The 17,979-nt window shown below is 37.2% G+C and overlaps 1 protein-coding gene across 2 annotated transcripts; it reads right to left on the bottom strand.

Annotated features, from left to right (window-relative positions):
* Positions 1 to 73: 73 nt before the first annotated feature.
* On the bottom strand, positions 74 to 17,808 carry zfyve28 (zinc finger, FYVE domain containing 28). 2 transcript variants are annotated; one of them, XM_082143746.1, is made up of 14 exons: positions 17,465 to 17,808; positions 13,958 to 14,098; positions 12,906 to 13,043; positions 12,516 to 12,718; positions 12,170 to 12,259; positions 11,882 to 11,971; positions 11,614 to 11,715; positions 8,974 to 10,413; positions 8,697 to 8,789; positions 7,171 to 7,334; positions 6,938 to 7,054; positions 6,743 to 6,844; positions 5,378 to 5,481; positions 74 to 4,175 (listed from the first exon to the last, which is right to left on the bottom strand). In XM_082143746.1, the coding sequence occupies exons 1-14, from the start codon at positions 17,501 to 17,503 to the stop codon at positions 4,044 to 4,046; spliced, it is 2,955 nt and encodes a 984-aa protein (XP_081999872.1). In that variant the 5' UTR covers positions 17,504 to 17,808; the 3' UTR covers positions 74 to 4,043. The 2 variants fall into 2 exon arrangements, with proteins under 2 accessions (XP_081999872.1, XP_081999871.1); XM_082143745.1 differs by having other exon boundaries at positions 8,697 to 8,792.
* Positions 17,809 to 17,979: the final 171 nt, after the last annotated feature.

Below are 17,979 nucleotides of genomic sequence, written 5' to 3' on the forward strand. Positions count from 1 at the left end.
CTGTAATTTGAGCCATCCTTGAATAAAAGTGAGACAGACACACAGACACAAGAAAAATAGCAGAGACCTCCAGTTATGTAAAGAAAACTTCATTTATTACTTTCATTGCATGACATAAATACTTAGTAGACTTTGAAAAGTTCTTCTTTACATCTTATTAGACTGAACCTGCCATTACAAAATAAGAACAAGCTTTGAATAAATAGAGCAAATTCTCTCATTGTGATTCTCTTTATACAGAAAAAAGTAATTTTGTACATATATAATTTCATTATTTTTGTTCTCTGTAAAATAAAACATCTGTATAATTTTAAAGACTCATATCTTATTTTCAATACAAAAAACCAACAAAGCAAAAAAAAAAAAAAAAACATAGAATGAGAATCAGAAGAGGGCACAAATCAGAAACTGAGCTTATCACATGACAGGCTGGAAGTCGAGTCTGCAGACGGGAAGTATTCAACCTTTGGCTGATTCACAATCTCATTTCAAATCATAAAAACATTCCATAAGTAGCTGTAAAAATCAATCCTTCAGTATCATGCCGATGTACAATCAAGACATTCCTGAGGAAAAGTCATGATATCAAAACAGGAAGCAACGAGGAAAATGACAATTGTTCCACTCAAATGTCAACTTGATCGTACCGCTCAAATAAAGATGAAAATCTGTATTCAAGACTATATATCGTATTTACCCAGAAGTGATCCTAAAGCTATATCCGGCTTAGTGTGCAACTGCAAATTGATCCCAGTGTCAGGTGAAGCGGTCTATCCCAATACTGACGGAACTATAATCCATGGAAGCTTCTTTCAGCCAATCAATAAAAAATAAAAAAGGCTTTTTATCTCACAATTCTGACTTTATAAAACACACAATTGCGAGTTATGAAGTATGAATTGTGAGATGACCTCACAACTGCCAGAAAGTCCAAATGTGCGAAAAAAAAAAAAAAAGTCAGAATTGTGAGATTAAAAAGTCGCAATTATCTTTTAAATTGTTTTATTCTGTGGCGGAAACAAGCTTCTATACCAATCTATTCAGTGGACTATAAGAGAGTAATATATGGAAGCTTGTTTCAGCCACTGAATGAAAAAAATTACTTTTTTTGCTCAGAATCACATAATATAAATTTGCAATAGTGAGTTATAAAGTCTGAATTGTAAAAAAAAAAAGAAAAAAAAAAAAAGAATGAATTGTCAGATAAAAAGTCAGGATTATCTTTTAAATGGTTTAATCCGTGGCGGAAACAAGCTTCCATAGCAATTATAAAGGCAAAACAATCAAGAGGTACTTATTATACCAACCAACTCCACTAGTGGTCAATCTGGAGATAATCAAATGACTTTACTTTTAATAAAAAGAGGAATTGCAAAGTCTGGGCTAAACATACCCTGCCATTCCAAATGATCAGAAGGGAAACGTAAATGCCATTGATCAATATAAACCTCTGAATATGTATAAGTGAAAATATCTTGGAACACAAGATTTTAGTTTTGCAGAATTACAGTACGTTTTAAAGCTGTATGTCTGTAGACATTGTTGTGAAGCATCCAGTAAATGCGGAAACGGGATATGAGGACAGGTCTGAATACGGGAATGATTAGCGTTAACACTCGGTGGTCAAAGGTAATGAGGCAGAAAGAGGTAAAGTATTAACCATCAACCAGCAGAATCAATCTGCCTCAAGTGTGATGTAGCTTATAATATTGCTAGAACTGGTCATACGCAACTCAAGATGCATGCAAACATATTAGACCTTTACCTTACGAGACACCTTTAGTATGTGGCTGCTTGGGACTTACAATAACAACTTTGGCCAAAAGGAATGTGTTCTGAATTGATTCATATGGCAAAATAAATATATGACATGATCAATTATGTAATTCATATCAGTGTCAATCATATTAATTAGTGTTGGAAAACAGTATCTATAAAGTAGCATGTTTAACACTTGTCTAATTAACATCTGAAATCAAGTGTATGGTTTAAGATAATCGTTACTATGAAATGACTTGAGATCATTACACAAAGTAAACCTAACATGTCATTGATTGCAAGCTGTAGCCGACTTCAAACGCTCATCTATTTGCCATACAAAGTGCATAATATGTTAGCCGGTAGTGTTTGTCATATCACGCAGTTTCAGATAACATGTTTAGGTCAAAACTGTTTTGCAGCACAATATCGACATGCTCAATTATCAGACCAGCTCGACTGCAAACACTGGTGCAGTTTTACACGGATCCTGCGTTTAAACTGATTACAGATATTGCCTGTTTATAAGAAAATAACCCTCAAGTTTGATTTCTGGAGGGAGATAAAGTTATTAAAAGCAGATGTTTTACAGTTAATATTGAGGTTTCAAAAGCAGTGAGGAAAACTAAAGCTTTTTATTCCCCTGATCCATATTGAGATCTTAAACCAACACAGCATCTTGATAACAAAAGCTACAGTAGTTCTTTCATTGTTGAACGTCAAGAGGAGGTCAGATTTCCAGGTCATATTTCACCCCAATTTCAATTGGACAAAAAAAAATTCTAACTATTTTGCATAAAGAAAAAAATAAGCTTATTTTAGGCTGATTAAAAATGTGATTTCTCTCAATTAAAATCAGAATAAATTCAGCACTATTATTGTGAATACGTCACAATTTTAAATAATGTATGAATATTTATTTTACAAAATCACAATAATGGGAATTGGGCAAGGGGGTGATCAATTATCCTAATATTAATGCAGAAATATGTATGTCAATATTACTAATCCGCCTCATTTTCTTCAAGTGACATTAATTACATTTGATGTTTTTCATTTTGCGGTAAAATATAACCCAGACGTCATATTCTTGATGTTTCACGAGTTTTGAATATGATTAACTTTCTACAATTGTAAACAAAAAGTAGTGGTTGGTCACTATATAGATATATATATATATATATATATATATATCCTAAAAAAAAAAATGTGCAAAGACAAAAGAAAGGCATTTGCATCTGTGTAAAGACAGTCATGGTTGACTGATTCGGTAGCGTAGGCATACTGTAACGGGATGGGGCCGTGTGAGAGGGGTCAACAGGGATGAGGTAGGGGGTGTAAAGTGTTCTTTTGTACCAGAGGGAAAAGCAGAACGCTCCTAAACTGCTGTAAAAGGCAATAACTTTACAGTTACAGAAAAGAAAAGAAAAGAACATCCAAATGTTGCACATTCATTTGCATGAGGAATATGAGAGAATCTTCTCTTTTGAAAGATGCATTAAATCCATCTCAAACTTTCAAGCATATATACACACATCTTTTTTCTTATTTTTTTGGCCATTCAACTAAATCCCCAAATATCACTTCTGTTTTACAGAAAGCAGCATTATTTTCAAAACAAAAAAACGGGGGGGAAAAAACATCTGTGCTATATTGTTCCACAAAAGGTGTCACTGATGGTGCAGTTAGTGTTAGTATTATTGTCTTCATAAGTCACAGTTTGTTATTCTCATATTTATAATGTGCTCACAGTTTACATTCATTCGAGAAACTGAGCCCATAGAACCTCTGGCGCTAATAACAGACAAAATCCTTGTGTGTGTGTGTGTGTGTGTGTGTGTGTGTGTGTTGTTCGGGTGCACTTCTGTTTCACAGAATAGCCTGTTTGTTCCATGCTTAATTAAAGCAAATTTGTAATTAAGCTCATTATTCAAAAGCAAAGCCCTAAATAAATACTTTGGCTCCCATTGTAATGGGGTACTTCCTTTATGTGCTTGAGTCCTTCGCAACCGTCCATTTGAGTCCTTCTCGGTTTGTTCCCTGGTCACGGCTTTTTCTTTCGCTATGAAGTGATTGCATTTAGTGTTCATATATTTACAATTTAAATTTTTTTTGGGATGATGATGATGTGCATGTCTGTTCTTGCTGAAGTATCAAACCTCAGTAAAACTTCTTGTAGTGTGCTTATGTCTCTGTGTGTGTGTGTGTGTGTGTGTGTGTGTGTGTGTGTGTGTGTGTGTGTGTGTGTGTGTGTGTGTGTGTGTGTGTGTGAGTGTACGGTGTGGTCAGATACCAGTTCTGTCGCTGTAGAAAGGCGTCACGTGGAACATGTAGCAGTGAGTGCAAACTCTCACTGGCTTCATCTGACCGTATCTAGGCAACGGGGCTGAGTGTGAAGAGCAGCGGGAACAGAAGATCTGCAATAAATATAAATCATCTTATTAGAGTTTGAATCAGGTGAAGTTATTGTTACAATGTTCTTTCAGCTGACAGCTATAGAGAGCAAGAGTGAGTGAGTGAGTGAGTGTGTGTTTAAATTCACAATCTTACATAGATAAACTTAATAACCTGATAGTTATTAAACTGCTCATACAGTTTAAGCAAAGGCTGATCTGCATATGTAGAGTTTTTTCCATTATTTCTCTCTGCATATGAACAAATCTAGTGAGTTGTTCAGTGTGGGCTGAGGAAGTTGAGAGATTAAAACTTGCAGGGATCCTAAACATTTCAATTCCAAAACTCCATACTTTTCCAGACCTCTCTGTAGATTTTTCAGACCATATTTACGGTTCATACAGCATTAGACTTGGTATATAGTACAATCATCTGTAAATATTCTTAGTGATAACATCCGCTTACATGATGAGAAGAAACATAAAGTGCTTACATATAATGTATGTATAACCAGGGCTTGACATGAACACCCGCCTAATGCAGGCGTTTATTTCAGCAGTGGCGTGTAATGCAGTCACTCCTACTAGCCACCTTGTCGGGTTGATATACACACACATTTATTTTTGTCAAAATTGGTCACAAATATAAATTTTTCAATACAAATCGAATCGATACTAAAATATCTGAAACTCTTCCAATACTCATTTCCCGCAGAATAGATACAGGATATCAGCTGCTCTTTCTCGCTCTCTCATCTCTCTGACAGACAGTAACACACAAACCCGCCTCCCCTCACGCACTGATTATTCTTATTCTGAGTAGTATTTTTACATTTATTTTCCACACAGAGAGTAACAGAAAAAATAACAAAAACGGTAACAAAATTTTAAACCATAAACCAAATAATCCGGTTCCAAAATGAATCACGACATTAATTTGAAAAAAAAAATCTTTTTTAGAAATTACTACAGATTTTTACATTTATTTATGTTTGCTTATTTTGCCAATTTATAAATTGATATTACCTTTGGTAAAATGTAATGCTCACTTAAAAAAAAAAAAAAATATTTATATAAAGTAGTTTGAGAGTTTGGGGAGACAATTTATAAGTTTATAAGTTCAAAATTGGTATCTCTATCGAGATTTTTTCTTTTTTACATTTTCCCATCTGGAGCAGTCTATTGCACTCTATTCTGGCAAGGGTTTGAAGATTGGACTGCTGTACCTTTCCACAGCTCCTGCAGTGATGTTTTCTTCTGATGACTGTAAATGGCGCTTCACAGGCAATGCAGGAATTGCAGGCCTCATCTGGCACCCATTCAGGAGGGTCTGATGTTGAAAGAAGAACAGAGAAAGGGTTGCAAAAACTGATAAAGGTCTGCAGGTGTTGTAATCAGCGGCCGTTTATCTTCATTATATATAAAATAAAACAAAACATTTCTCCTTTTCATTTAGTTTAACTTGATGTACAAAAATAGCAAACAAAAAATTACTAATTAAAAGGTACTAATTACTAAACTCAACAAATGTACTAAATTTAAGTAAAATTTAAATAATATTAGTATCTAAATGATACTGCAATAAAACAGTCTCAACTTCAATATCAGGTCCTGTTCACCTGGCATTAAGATGCGTTTTGGTCGATCGGATCACAAGTGGACGATACTAAATACAGGTGTAAACAGGGTCTAAGCTAATTTGAGCTTGTCCGATTTCAACCACTTCTAGATGTAGTCAACACATTCAACTTCGAACCACCCTCCCCTTGAAGAAATCAGAACAGAAGTGGGCAAAAAAAAACAAAAAAACACACCAAGTGTAAACGGGTATGTGCCTCCCTCATCTACTTGCGATCTAATCGACCAAAACGCATCTTAAGACCAGGTGTAAACAGGGCCTCAGAGCCTGAGTTCGATGATACTCTTGTTTAAAATCCCTAGAATGTCATTGTGTGGTCCAACATTAGGATTTTTCCTCACAGAAATTACTGGAATAGTCAAACATGTTAACCTGAAGTCCACATACTTTGGCCAAATAGCATATCTTAAAACCTTCTGATAAAAATCTTTGTATATGGAGCAAGCCTATGATGGTTTAAAATGTTGTCTAGATGGCAGCTCACTGGGGCTGAATCACAAATATGCCAACTTCCCTACAAAATCAAGTAGGCCAAAAAAGTATGTGAAAAGAGTAGTATGTCCAAATTCACAGCTTCATAAAACAGTAGGCAGAAAGCAGATGACCTACTACTTCTGGCGAGAATCTGAAATGTGCATACAAAAGATTATTTACTATCCCGTAAAGGACACGGGAGAGGATTTGTAAATGGTGGGTGAGTGACGCAACTCATATTAGGTCACATGGCAGTGCCAACATGGTGGATGTAGTAAGTCCACATTGCATTGAAACATCACATATTCATATTAACAGAACATCCTTTTTTAACAGTCACAAAGTAAGTACTTCAGTAGTTCAAAAGAAGTACCTACTCAAAGTATGCGATTTCAGATGCGTCCTAGATTTTGAATCGTGAACATCAAAATTAAATTCTCTTCATATTTTGAGCATATAGGTGTTGTACTGAACTAACCTTCAAACTGTCCCTCTCGGGCTTTGGCAGCGAGCTCTGATGAAGAGATCGTCTCTTGACAGAGAGCACAATCTTCCAGAACTGCACTGCCCAGACACGGACCTGAGGTGCATATCAAACAGCACATTAAACTAATGATGTCGGGCATCCAATGATGAAAACATGCTGTTATAGTTTCCAATATCTTTCACTCACCTTTCTTGAGATTCTCATTGTCCCCTTGGTCAGCTTTTGTAGCCATGACCTCAAACAGAGTCTTTAAGATGCTTCGCAGGTCACTTGCATAATTTGTTTGCAACTGATCGGCCACACCTTCAGATATTTGAAAACAAGACATCGAATATTCTTTACCATTCAAACATGGCTTTTACCAGTTAACATCACAGGCTTCAAATCCATGTTAATTCCAATGTTATTAAGTAACCCACCTGATATGCAGACAAAAAGACGATGGATGAGGTCACTACTGCTATGAAAACGTGAGCGGATTTTGTTGTGAGCAGCAAGTTTGGCAGCTTGCAAAGCCACTTGAATCTCCTGGTGATCCAGATCCTCAGACATGTCCGAGCTGGTTGTCAGGCTAGTGACAGGGCTGAAAGAGAAGAATATTAGATTTAAAATGAATAATCATCATCATAATAATAATTATAAAACTATTCTAAAATATAGTTTATAACAGTGATTTAAAATAAAAAGTGTCAATGAAGTATGACTAATGGGTCGAGATTGCTGGCCTTCCTCAAGGGAGAAATTCACATAATCAAGTTAATCCAGAAAGTGTGACCCTATGGCTGAGGGAACACTGTGGGTTTTGTGTAATACCTTGCTGGAATCACAGAGCAAGTTTTAGGACTTTTCACATAGGCATTCAAATAAATAAAAAATTAAACATTTTCCACTGCAAAAGTGGTGCTTGTCAAGGTGTTATGTGATTGCTAGGGTGGAAGCCAAGGCATTGCTATATGCAACAACATATTATGAGAGGTTGTTCAAAGCATTGTCATGTCATTACAAAGGGTGGTTGGGTGGCTGACAAAAATAGTCACAAGAACACACTGCAAGAGTCCGCAAAGCAACTTACACTGCATTCATTACATTTAATCAGTTCTAGCATTTCCTGAGAAATGAACCCAGCACCTTGGCATTGCTAACATCATACTCTATGCCTAGGGTTAATGGCAGTGATATGATGAGCTATTAAAACTTTACTGTGTTTGTTTGAACATCTCAGCCAGCACCATTAACTAAACCATTGGCTTTTGGGAGGGAGTACCAATGACGAAAGGGGTGAGTGTTTAAAAACCTGTTTGACAAAACCAAAATTACACACTTATTTTCCTTAGCTAGTACCACTACAATAACTAAACATAAACTACAGAGTGCTTCAGGAATGAGTCCTAAAACCCAGAATTAAGTTGGCATTATTGCACTTCCGTTCCAACGTCCCAAGTCAATTGTTTTTTTGGTTAAATGCCATTGTTGAAACAAGCCTCCTTCTCTACAAAACACAAGCTCAAGATTGTTTATGCATTTAATTTTTATACATTTAAAAATGACATCTTGATAGGTAGTTGCTCACAAGTGGCTAGAGAGATTGTCGTGGACATAAAACGTCATCACACCAAACTTAATTAATCTACTAATTAGTCTGCTTTTACAGCCCTGTGCTCTTTGAACATGAACTTCAACGAACTTCCCAACTTGTTGATTTTTTTTTTTTTTTGAGTTGTTAGAAGCTTAGTGGTGGTGAAGTTGAAGTCTTGCAACCTAATTTTCACTTTTTACTTCTACTGATTGTATTTAAGCTTCAGAGCTTAAGATTCACGAACCCTGTGTTCAGATGTGAAGATTATTGCAAACTTTAGGGTCGGCCAATGAAAATTCATCATCCCTGCAGCACTCTATAGCAACAGTGCTGACATATTCCTCCATTGCCCATCAGATAAAAGTTTACCTGGGTGTGTATGAACTTGACAAACTGCATGTAGTGACAGAAACACCATCAATGTCACTGCTGGGGACAGAACTGAGGGGGGACTCCAGAGAACTGCTGCGGACCATTTTGAAAAACATGTGGGGAAGGGGGGCAACAGATGAAAATGAAATATGAGAACTGAAAAGAATGGCAACCTTCATAATGAAATCAACTCAACAAGGTAACAAACAAAACATTTTCAAAATAGGCAAATCAGGAAAACCTTAATGCATGCTCAACACAAATAAAAACAAACCTAGACATCTTTCTGTTATCTTCTTTGGACGGTTTTCCAAAACCTTCCAATTTCCCTTTTACTGTAGTGTTAGTCTGTGTCCGGCATCCTGTGTCCTGATGGGTGCAACTAGGTCCTCCCTCCCCTTGTCCCGAGCCTCTATCCTGAGCAAGAAGAACCCCTGAGGTGCATTTCTCACAGCAGGAATAGTGGGTACAATCCTGAGTGCCCTCCTCATCTCTCGCTTGGTTCTGCAAGGAACAGTGCGGTACAGAAGGGGTGAGGTGGCCCTGTGAAGGGGGCAGGGTGAGCGGTAAATGTCCATTTCCCTTCCCTGGGCTGGCAGCAGCTACTGCCGACTTGATGACAGAGCTTGTGATGGTGAGCTTGTGCTTATCAAATCCCAGCGCCATGCCCCGGCCAGCAGGATCCATGGCATCCTCGTGGTTGTCGACGCATCCGCCAGCACAGCACACACAGGAATTAAGCAGGCACTGAGTGGCAACTAAAGCCCCACCCTCACCGGGTTCAGAAGCATCGGCTGAATGAGGCAAGACAACGGTCAAGTCGTTCAAGCTTGGGGAATGAGGGTTAAAAATAACAGTGGCGGAAAGCTTCATTCCACCGGTACGATTGGCGATTTCCTCCGCAGTCTGTACACTATCTTCCTCCTGTAACCCTTCCCAGCCATTCACCATGGGCGACCTGTCGGAGTTCCCCAAGGACTCATCCGATTGGCTCAGTTTGCGCTGACATTCCAGATTGGTGGTGTTGCTTGATTGGCAGATTGTCAACCAACCATTACATGATGAGTCGGTCAACGGGGTGGGTCTACTGTGGTCAGGGGATCTGAGGCATATGGTAGGAAGGGGAAGTTGTCCGGGACACAGTTCGCTAGTTATACCAGACTCCAGGTCGTCCATAAAGAAAACTCTATCGTCATCATGGTAGGAACCCGGGACTCTACGCGGAGATGCCTGCAGGCTGGAGGTGGCACTGTAACCGTCGAGGCTACTTCCTCTGTAGGGTCGAGGCTGGCGGGCTGGGGACTGATTCTGACTTGGAGGGGAAAGAAGCGTAGACATTTCATCCCCCACTTGATGCACCATCATATTAAGTTGCTCTATCTCTTCTTCATCATACTGCATGGAGCAAGCCAAGTCTACATCTGTGGCCTCCTCTTCCTCACTCTCGCTGGAGTTCTCGGGCTGCCCCATCTTCTCCTCATCCTCCTTCCATACAGAATCTTCTTCCTGGGCTACACAAAGTGTGAGATCCACCACCTCCTCAATTCTGTCGTCCTTTTCCAGTGTCTCTAGATGGCTCTCAGGACCGGTGGAAGCGGCTGGGTCATTGGTCGATGGCATGCTGGAACCTACAGGGAAATCTCCATCCTGGGAGATGCAGAGGCTACGCTCCAGCGTCATGAGCTCTTCTTCTGTTAGAGTCTGCAGCAGATCCCTGATGTGAAGAACAATTATATGATTCAGAAACCAGCCATGTTCTTCAGTTGCTAAATAAAAAGTTAATATGGTTTAAATTTTTAAATCTCATTGCTGCAATTAAAAAGTTATGAATGCCAGTTCTACTCAACTACCATAAAGACTGTAGGCAAGGCAATTCATTTTTCTTTTTCTGTGAGATTCAATCGTTTTCCACATGAGTAAGCATATTCAAAGCTATTCCAGGGCATGACCGTGTGAGTGTTTTACTCGCTTCTGCGACCAAAAATAGATGTGGATGTATGCGAATTGTAAAATGCATTTAGATGTGTGCAAATAAAAAAGCCCCCGTAGGTCCTTAAAGCAACAAAAAAATATCAGTTTCATGAAATGTAAAAAAGCCTTAAATATCTTAAATTGTATAATAAAACATCTTAATGATCACCTTAAGAAGTCTTAATTTAGAAAAGAAAAAAATCATTACATTAGATTGTTAGATACGGCCTGTGATGCGATTAAACTTCAAAAAGATGTGATTTCATTAGACAAATGTAAGCCCTGCATATTCAAAGTCAAAACGTGGCGCTTCTTTCTTGCTCATTCAACAGGCTTGTGGTTTCAGACATTTATTCCAAACAATTGCTTATGATTTACTGCTGATGAATTATGACAGTGTTTACTTTATGAGGCTTATAATGCAATATGCGTTGTAGATTGTTGTAAGAGTGCAAATTTTATCTCCATCATCTTTTTGAATAAGCACGCAGCAATAGTAAAGCACTTAAATTTCATTATAGTTATAAGGACATTTAATTCTCACAGAAAGTTATGGCTGACAACCAATTCAAAGGCAGATTTTCTAAATCTATAGTAGACTCTTGCATGTAGACTCCACGCACTTACGCTACTTCAGTACAAATGGAGCGTTTGGTGTTAACAGCCTCAAGATGTTGCAGTGTTGTGTAGACATCGAGTACAAATATCAACTAATCAAACAAAAATAAATAAAAAACTAACAAAATTAAAACAAATAAAAAAACTGAAGAAAAATGTCAAACAAAAAAGTAATCCAGCAAAACCAATGCAGGCACCAATGTTGAATGCAAATTTATAAAGCCTTACCATAAAAGCATTGAAAAACCTGAAAAACAAGCTATATCTGCATCAGACGACCAAATCAGAGGCGTCCATGACTAACTATTGTGAACACAAACTGTACCTTATTTTTCTCAGCAAAGTACGGAAGGGCCGGAAGAGTTCAGACATGTCCTCTGGTTTGCGGTCGAGGTTAAGAGGCCCTTCAGAGTAGATAACAAGGCCACTAATAAGAGATAACATGACACATGATACCATTACCAGGTGAGTAAACGTGTATATGAAAGAAAAGAGGATGACCCATACAGTGTGAGGAAAAATTAATACTTAAAGAGGGATTTGGAGGTGGTTGACATGAAGAAAACAGATCATTACAATGACATATCACTTACCAGACAATGGCAAGTCTAGGAATTGTAAACATAAGAGCTGGTTCGTAGTCGTCAATCATGTCTTGTGTAAGATAATCAAGCTTCAGGGCCCTTGAGATTGGAAAACATTAATACTGTATATATGAATATAATTACTTTTAATAACAATATATATAATATACACATTTAACTAATGTGTCACTTTAAAATTAGACTAATCATGATTCTTCTCCTTTCTTTTAAACTGATAATGCAATGCATCATGATGAGTATTATATTGCGAGGTAGTTCCAAGACCTGAATATTCACCTCTCAACGGTCTCACAGAAGAGCACAATCACCTCCTGCTGGATGTAATACTCTTTCGGGGACTTCACAGGCACCATGGCTGACACGTAGCTACAACAGGAAACAGACAGATCCAAGATAAGATTACATTACTTTCACCTTTTGTAATAATACTTTTAATTGGCTGCTGAAGTGACATGTTTGCAAAGCTAACCGGCTTGTGTATGATAACATTAGTACCAATAAAGATACCTTGTAATGATTTATGAACGGTCCAAAAGCATAAATGCGGTCTAGTCATCCTCATCAATATATATTATCATAAGTGGATGCAAAAATCAAAACAGCTGTGCATATTTTAAGGTACCTGAGCTCAAACTCAGCGAAGAGGCCGTCAAACTGACGTAACGCTTCCTTCATGCGGTCTGTGTAGTTGTTGAGATCTCGCAGCGCTTGGTCTCGGGTGATGTTGCGTACTTCCTCCAGGCTACGGGTGAGGTCTTTAGCCAGAGGTCTCATGGCCATGCTCTCGATTTCACGATTCATGATGATCGATCCTGCTGCCAGGCACTGGAGAGAGGAGTGATAATAAACTCTCTGCTTCTAATGGGTTACGCCGCCCTGATTCATGGCCACAAGTGACAGCTATGATACACTGATGCTCTGAAGTTCTTTATATTCATGTTCTTTTGAAAGTTAATAAGAAAGATCTCTAGGGAAGATCTCGTTCTGAAGAAAAGCAGTTAGTGTGCACTACCTCTGCCCCAAACCACAGCTGCCCAGCAAGGTTGTCATGGCGGATCTCTTCTGGGAACTTCACACAGAAGTCTCTGTTGGCTCGGTCTTCAGGTATGCATTCATCCATAATTTGATTTATGATGTTTAACACATTGTCCTACACATTTATTGAGAAGATACACAACATGCAGGGTTAGAACATTCACTTAAAGAGTTTAAGGGAGATTATAATTTCAATGTTTCCACTTTTCCAAGATGATTTTACTCATGGGATTACCGGATAAGGATTTCTAAGAAAATCATTAGAGAATGCACTCACAAACTGAGAATAACTAAAACATTTTTTTAATATAGATTCACTATAAAAATTCCCATGATTTGTTTTCAATTTTCATACTTTACAAGGAAATAATGATTTTAAAATTCCCTGACAATCCTGGGTTTTCTATGACTGTGGAAATCCTGCAAACTGTTTCAAGGTATTTTGTGTATTTACTGGAAAATTAAATCCACTATCCACCATAATTCAAAAGTTTGGGTTCAGTAAGATTTTATTAAAATTATAAATGATAAAAAAAACTAAAGGAATGAATAATTTTCTTCAGCAAGGATGCATTAAATTGATTAAAAGTGACAGTGAAGACTTCCATTTCCTATTCGTCAAAGAATCCTGAAATAAATGTCACAGTTTCCACAAAAATATTAAGCAACACAACCATTTTTAATATTGATATTGATAAGAAATGTTCAAATCAGCATATTAGAATGATTTCTGAAGGATCATGTGACATTGAAGACTGGAGTAATGATGCTGAAAATTCAGCTTTTCAACATTTTAAAATATAATAAAATAGAACATTTGTAATTGTAATAATTTTGCATAATATTACTGTTTTTTTTACTGTATTTATTTATCAAATAAATGCAGCCTTGGTGAGCATAAGAGACTTCTTAGCATCCTTGCAACTTGTCATTGCAAGAAAAGTGAGGATAAAGACTGGATGGATTGGAAAACAAACACTTGATAAAACTGTCCAAACAAGAGTTCGCTCTGTACTGTGAGTGATTAACCTGGCAGGAGCGGAACTGGTTGACCAGCAGGGTACACCTCTGAGGGTCCTTTCTGCCGTCCAGACTGTCCAGCTCAGTGGCCACCTGGTTCAGCTCTTCATCTGCATAGTAGAACTGGGCCAGCAGCTGCGGATCTGACCTCTGTATGAAGAAAGAAAGCAAATGTAAACAGATGGTCTGAATGATCTAATCAAGTACCAGATGATCAAACAAACTGGTGCTAAAGTAAGCAAGTATCAGAGTCCAGCAGTATGGTGTGTTTCTGGCACCGTGTGTAAAAACATTTTTTTAAAGACGCATATCTTGCAACAACAGCCATTCCCACACACACCAGATGAGCATGTAATGTAACGATACAGATGTCAGCACTGGATTAAAGAGCACTGATGAGGATTTAGACCTTTGGACCTCTTCTGCTCCATTGGGCACTCAACAGAAAACACTCTCTTGCATCATAGACTGGACAGTGAAGGTCTTGGTGTCTCACAAAGAATTGGAAAATTTGTTTTTATGGAATATTATATATATATATATATATATATATATATATATATATATATATATATATAATTTTTTTTTTTTTTGTGCTGTCAAATTAATTAAACACATTTATACATATATTAATTAATATTTAGCATTAACCAGAAAATAAAACTCTTGAGATTTAAAATATTTTTTTTACAAGAGGGTCCTGGCCAAGACAGGCAGTGCACTTAATAAAATAAAAATAAAACACATTTAAAAATAAAACGCATATAATTAATTTAGTGTTGCTAGTCAAGAGTTGATATGATGTTCTGGTCCTTAAATATAGCTCGTTCTCTACTTCAATGCTGCTAGTCTTTGCTTTTTATTTCGTATTACAGTATTTTGTATTGTAAAAGCCCACAATTCTCCAAGCTGCTAACTTTATCATTCATAACCATATCGCAAGCTGTGCGGGATGATTTATACACCCAAGTTTTGTTCAATCCCTTAAACTTAAACAGAAAGATTAATAATAGCAAAGTTTTCCTTAGCAAGCATAACTAACATGTAAAATGTAGCCTACGTAAAGTTGAGTGTTATCTGCACGATGTGATTTGGAGTGTTTCCCAATTGGGACATCTATGTTTCCTGGACTGTGGCTGTTTGTAATCTGCACATGAATTTGCCTGGGATGAGGCACGTGGCTGGAACATGAACCAGAGCTGAGGATAAGCTGATTTGAACCGGTCAGCCGCCCTATGATGCCCAAGCAGGTGCAATCAAACCACTAGAGAGAGAGAGACTCCCAAATTACCATAGAATAACTAAGCGCTGCATTAGGGAACTGAAAGATGAGGAAGGCCTATACAAATATATAAGGAAACAATATTGTTTAACTTTGTGTTTGTGCATTTCAACAGACTTCAAAGTGATGAAAATATACAGTTATAAAATTACAACAACACTAAAAAAATAAAAAATAAGGAACTGCATCATGTAATGCACTAACAGAAACACACTTTTCTAAGCATCATCCAAACATCTAGAATATTTGAAGAACAATCTTTTCCATTTGACTGATTCTGTACACGTACGACCCATTAATTTCAGAGCGTCTGATACCTTAGTTCACTCCCAATGACAACAACAGGCATGTTTGCGAAGAATGTCTCTAAGTGAGTCACACAGTCAGAGGCAGAACTGCACCCATGGGCCAATGCTTCTTCGACAATGAGTGTTTGTGCATCTCGAGGGGTAGCCCAGGATTAATTCCAACAAAACACTTTACTGCTCTAACATCCTGTTGTAAGATTAATACGATTTTTAAGACACACGTTCCCAAAAAATGTATTGGACTAAAAAGTGACCCTAATCTCTCATAGAAACTGGTTAAAAACCGGTTGACAACTAACCGGTAGCAAACCACAATTGCATTAGTTGCCAAGGTGTGGATTGCAAGAGTATTTCATAGCTAAAGCCACTGTGAGCTGTGGTGAAATGTGGTTTTTTTGATGTGTAAAATACTAATTGGTGACAGCAACAAAGTTTGGGGCCACACAAAGGGCCATTAAACCTCAGCAAAGGCAATGACCTATAGACTTATAGACCTTATGCTCCAGAGAAACAAGCGTGCAGCAATCTTTCGAATTTTGACTTTGAACTTCTGTATAATACATATCTATATAGCATCTCTGTTCAAAGAGTTATTAGCTGGTGAAGTGGATTTACTTACTGTAGAGTTAATGAAAGTAGGCATGAGCATTGAAATGTTTGAAGCGGATGTCAGTAGACTAGGAAGATTTTAAGATGAGCCGTTCATTCGTAAATCCGTGCGATCTTACCTTCAAGTTGTTGAAATACAAATCGGAAGAATGTACAGAAATATATCTCATCCAATCTAATCGGATTGATATATGTTCTCAGGGTTATTGCTGTCAGCTAAAAAACATTTACATTAATTGAAAAAGTTTAAATAAAATAAAAATATGAGATGAAATGCAAACTAAAATGAGAAATGTTGCTTTGTCAATGTAGATAAATATATTTCATCCAATCTAATCGTATTAATATATGAAGAGTTCAGATGCAAAAGCCTCTAAGTGCCATCTGGAAATTTCTTCTAGAATGGTCATTTTTATCAAGCTCGTATATTTAAGTTCAGTAATTTCTTTTAAATGACAATTAATAGGTAATTTTCATTGCCATTTAAGTGAAATTACTGAACTTAAATATACGAGCTTGATAAAAATGATCATTCTAGAAGAAAATTTCAGATGGCACTTAGAGGCTTTTGCATCTGAACTCTTCATATGTTTTCCGGGTTATTTCTCACTGTCAACTACAAAACATTTACATTAATTTAAATAAAGTTTGAATAAAATAAAAACAGATGAAAAACAAACTAAAATGCGAAATGTTGCTTTGTCAATGTACAGAAATATATCTCATCCAATCTAATCGTATTAATATATGTTTTCCGGGTTATTTCTCGCTGTCAACTACAAAATTGACATTCATTGAAATAAAGTTTGAATAAAATAAAAACATTAGATGAAAAACAAACTAAAATGCGAAATGTTGCTTTGTCAACCAACTGAAATAAGTTGAAGTCGAAGCACTAAAATTACTAACAGAAAATTAATAAAAACATTAATATAAATATAATATTTTAAAGCAAATGCTAATAAACCAGCTGAGAACATTCATTATGAATGGACAATTATCTGACAATTCATCTGAATGAATAATAAAGGGTTGTGATTCAAAACGACCAGAAAATCATACCTAGAAATATTGGCATATGATACCCCAAAAAGCTGTCTAGGTAGGCAGCTCACATCATGTGATGCTAACCAGATATTTATGTAGACAGCTTGCATTATACGACGCCCCAAAATGCTGTCTAGGTAGGCTGCCCACATCATATGATGCCCCAAATACTGCCTAAGTAACGTTAGACTCGCTAGGTTTAAAAACACATTCACTTAATAATAAAGCTATTGGATGAGTATTCATTCATTGAACTGATGGCAAGCTTACCTTTGGCTTATAAAGCCACTTTCGGAACCGATTCATCATTGGTCACCTCGCCAGTTTAGCGACAGCTCCGTACCAAACCCGAACCGGACCTTTAAACCCGAACACAAACACACAGCTAGCGAGCTAAGCTAGCGCCTGCTCTTCAACAATGCCGTGCTGACAGTGTTAAGTAGAAGCCCAAAAAACAGACACGGACAGTGTAACGTTACATCCACTATTGATTAATCGCGGGCACGGACTCTGCCCTTATTTCCAGCAGTCGAGCGGTTGTCTTTGTCCCCAAACACACAGGCTGCTCATGACTAAGCTTTTGAGCTCGAGCTCAATCTGACTACGGAAGTTGCGCTCGCACTGCTTGACTGATTACACTCGGGTTGCCAAACAATCCGCGTTTTTATTCCTAAATGATTTAGTACAGTTGTTTTATCGCTCTTCCGTTTAGTTTACATAAATAATCAAATAAAAGGGAAAATATAATTGTCTACATTCTTTTTATTTTGCACACATTTTGTTTA

This window comes from Leuciscus leuciscus (assembly GCF_965113295.1).
Source record: "Leuciscus leuciscus genome assembly, chromosome: 17".
Taxonomy (NCBI): domain Eukaryota; kingdom Metazoa; phylum Chordata; class Actinopteri; order Cypriniformes; family Leuciscidae; genus Leuciscus; species Leuciscus leuciscus.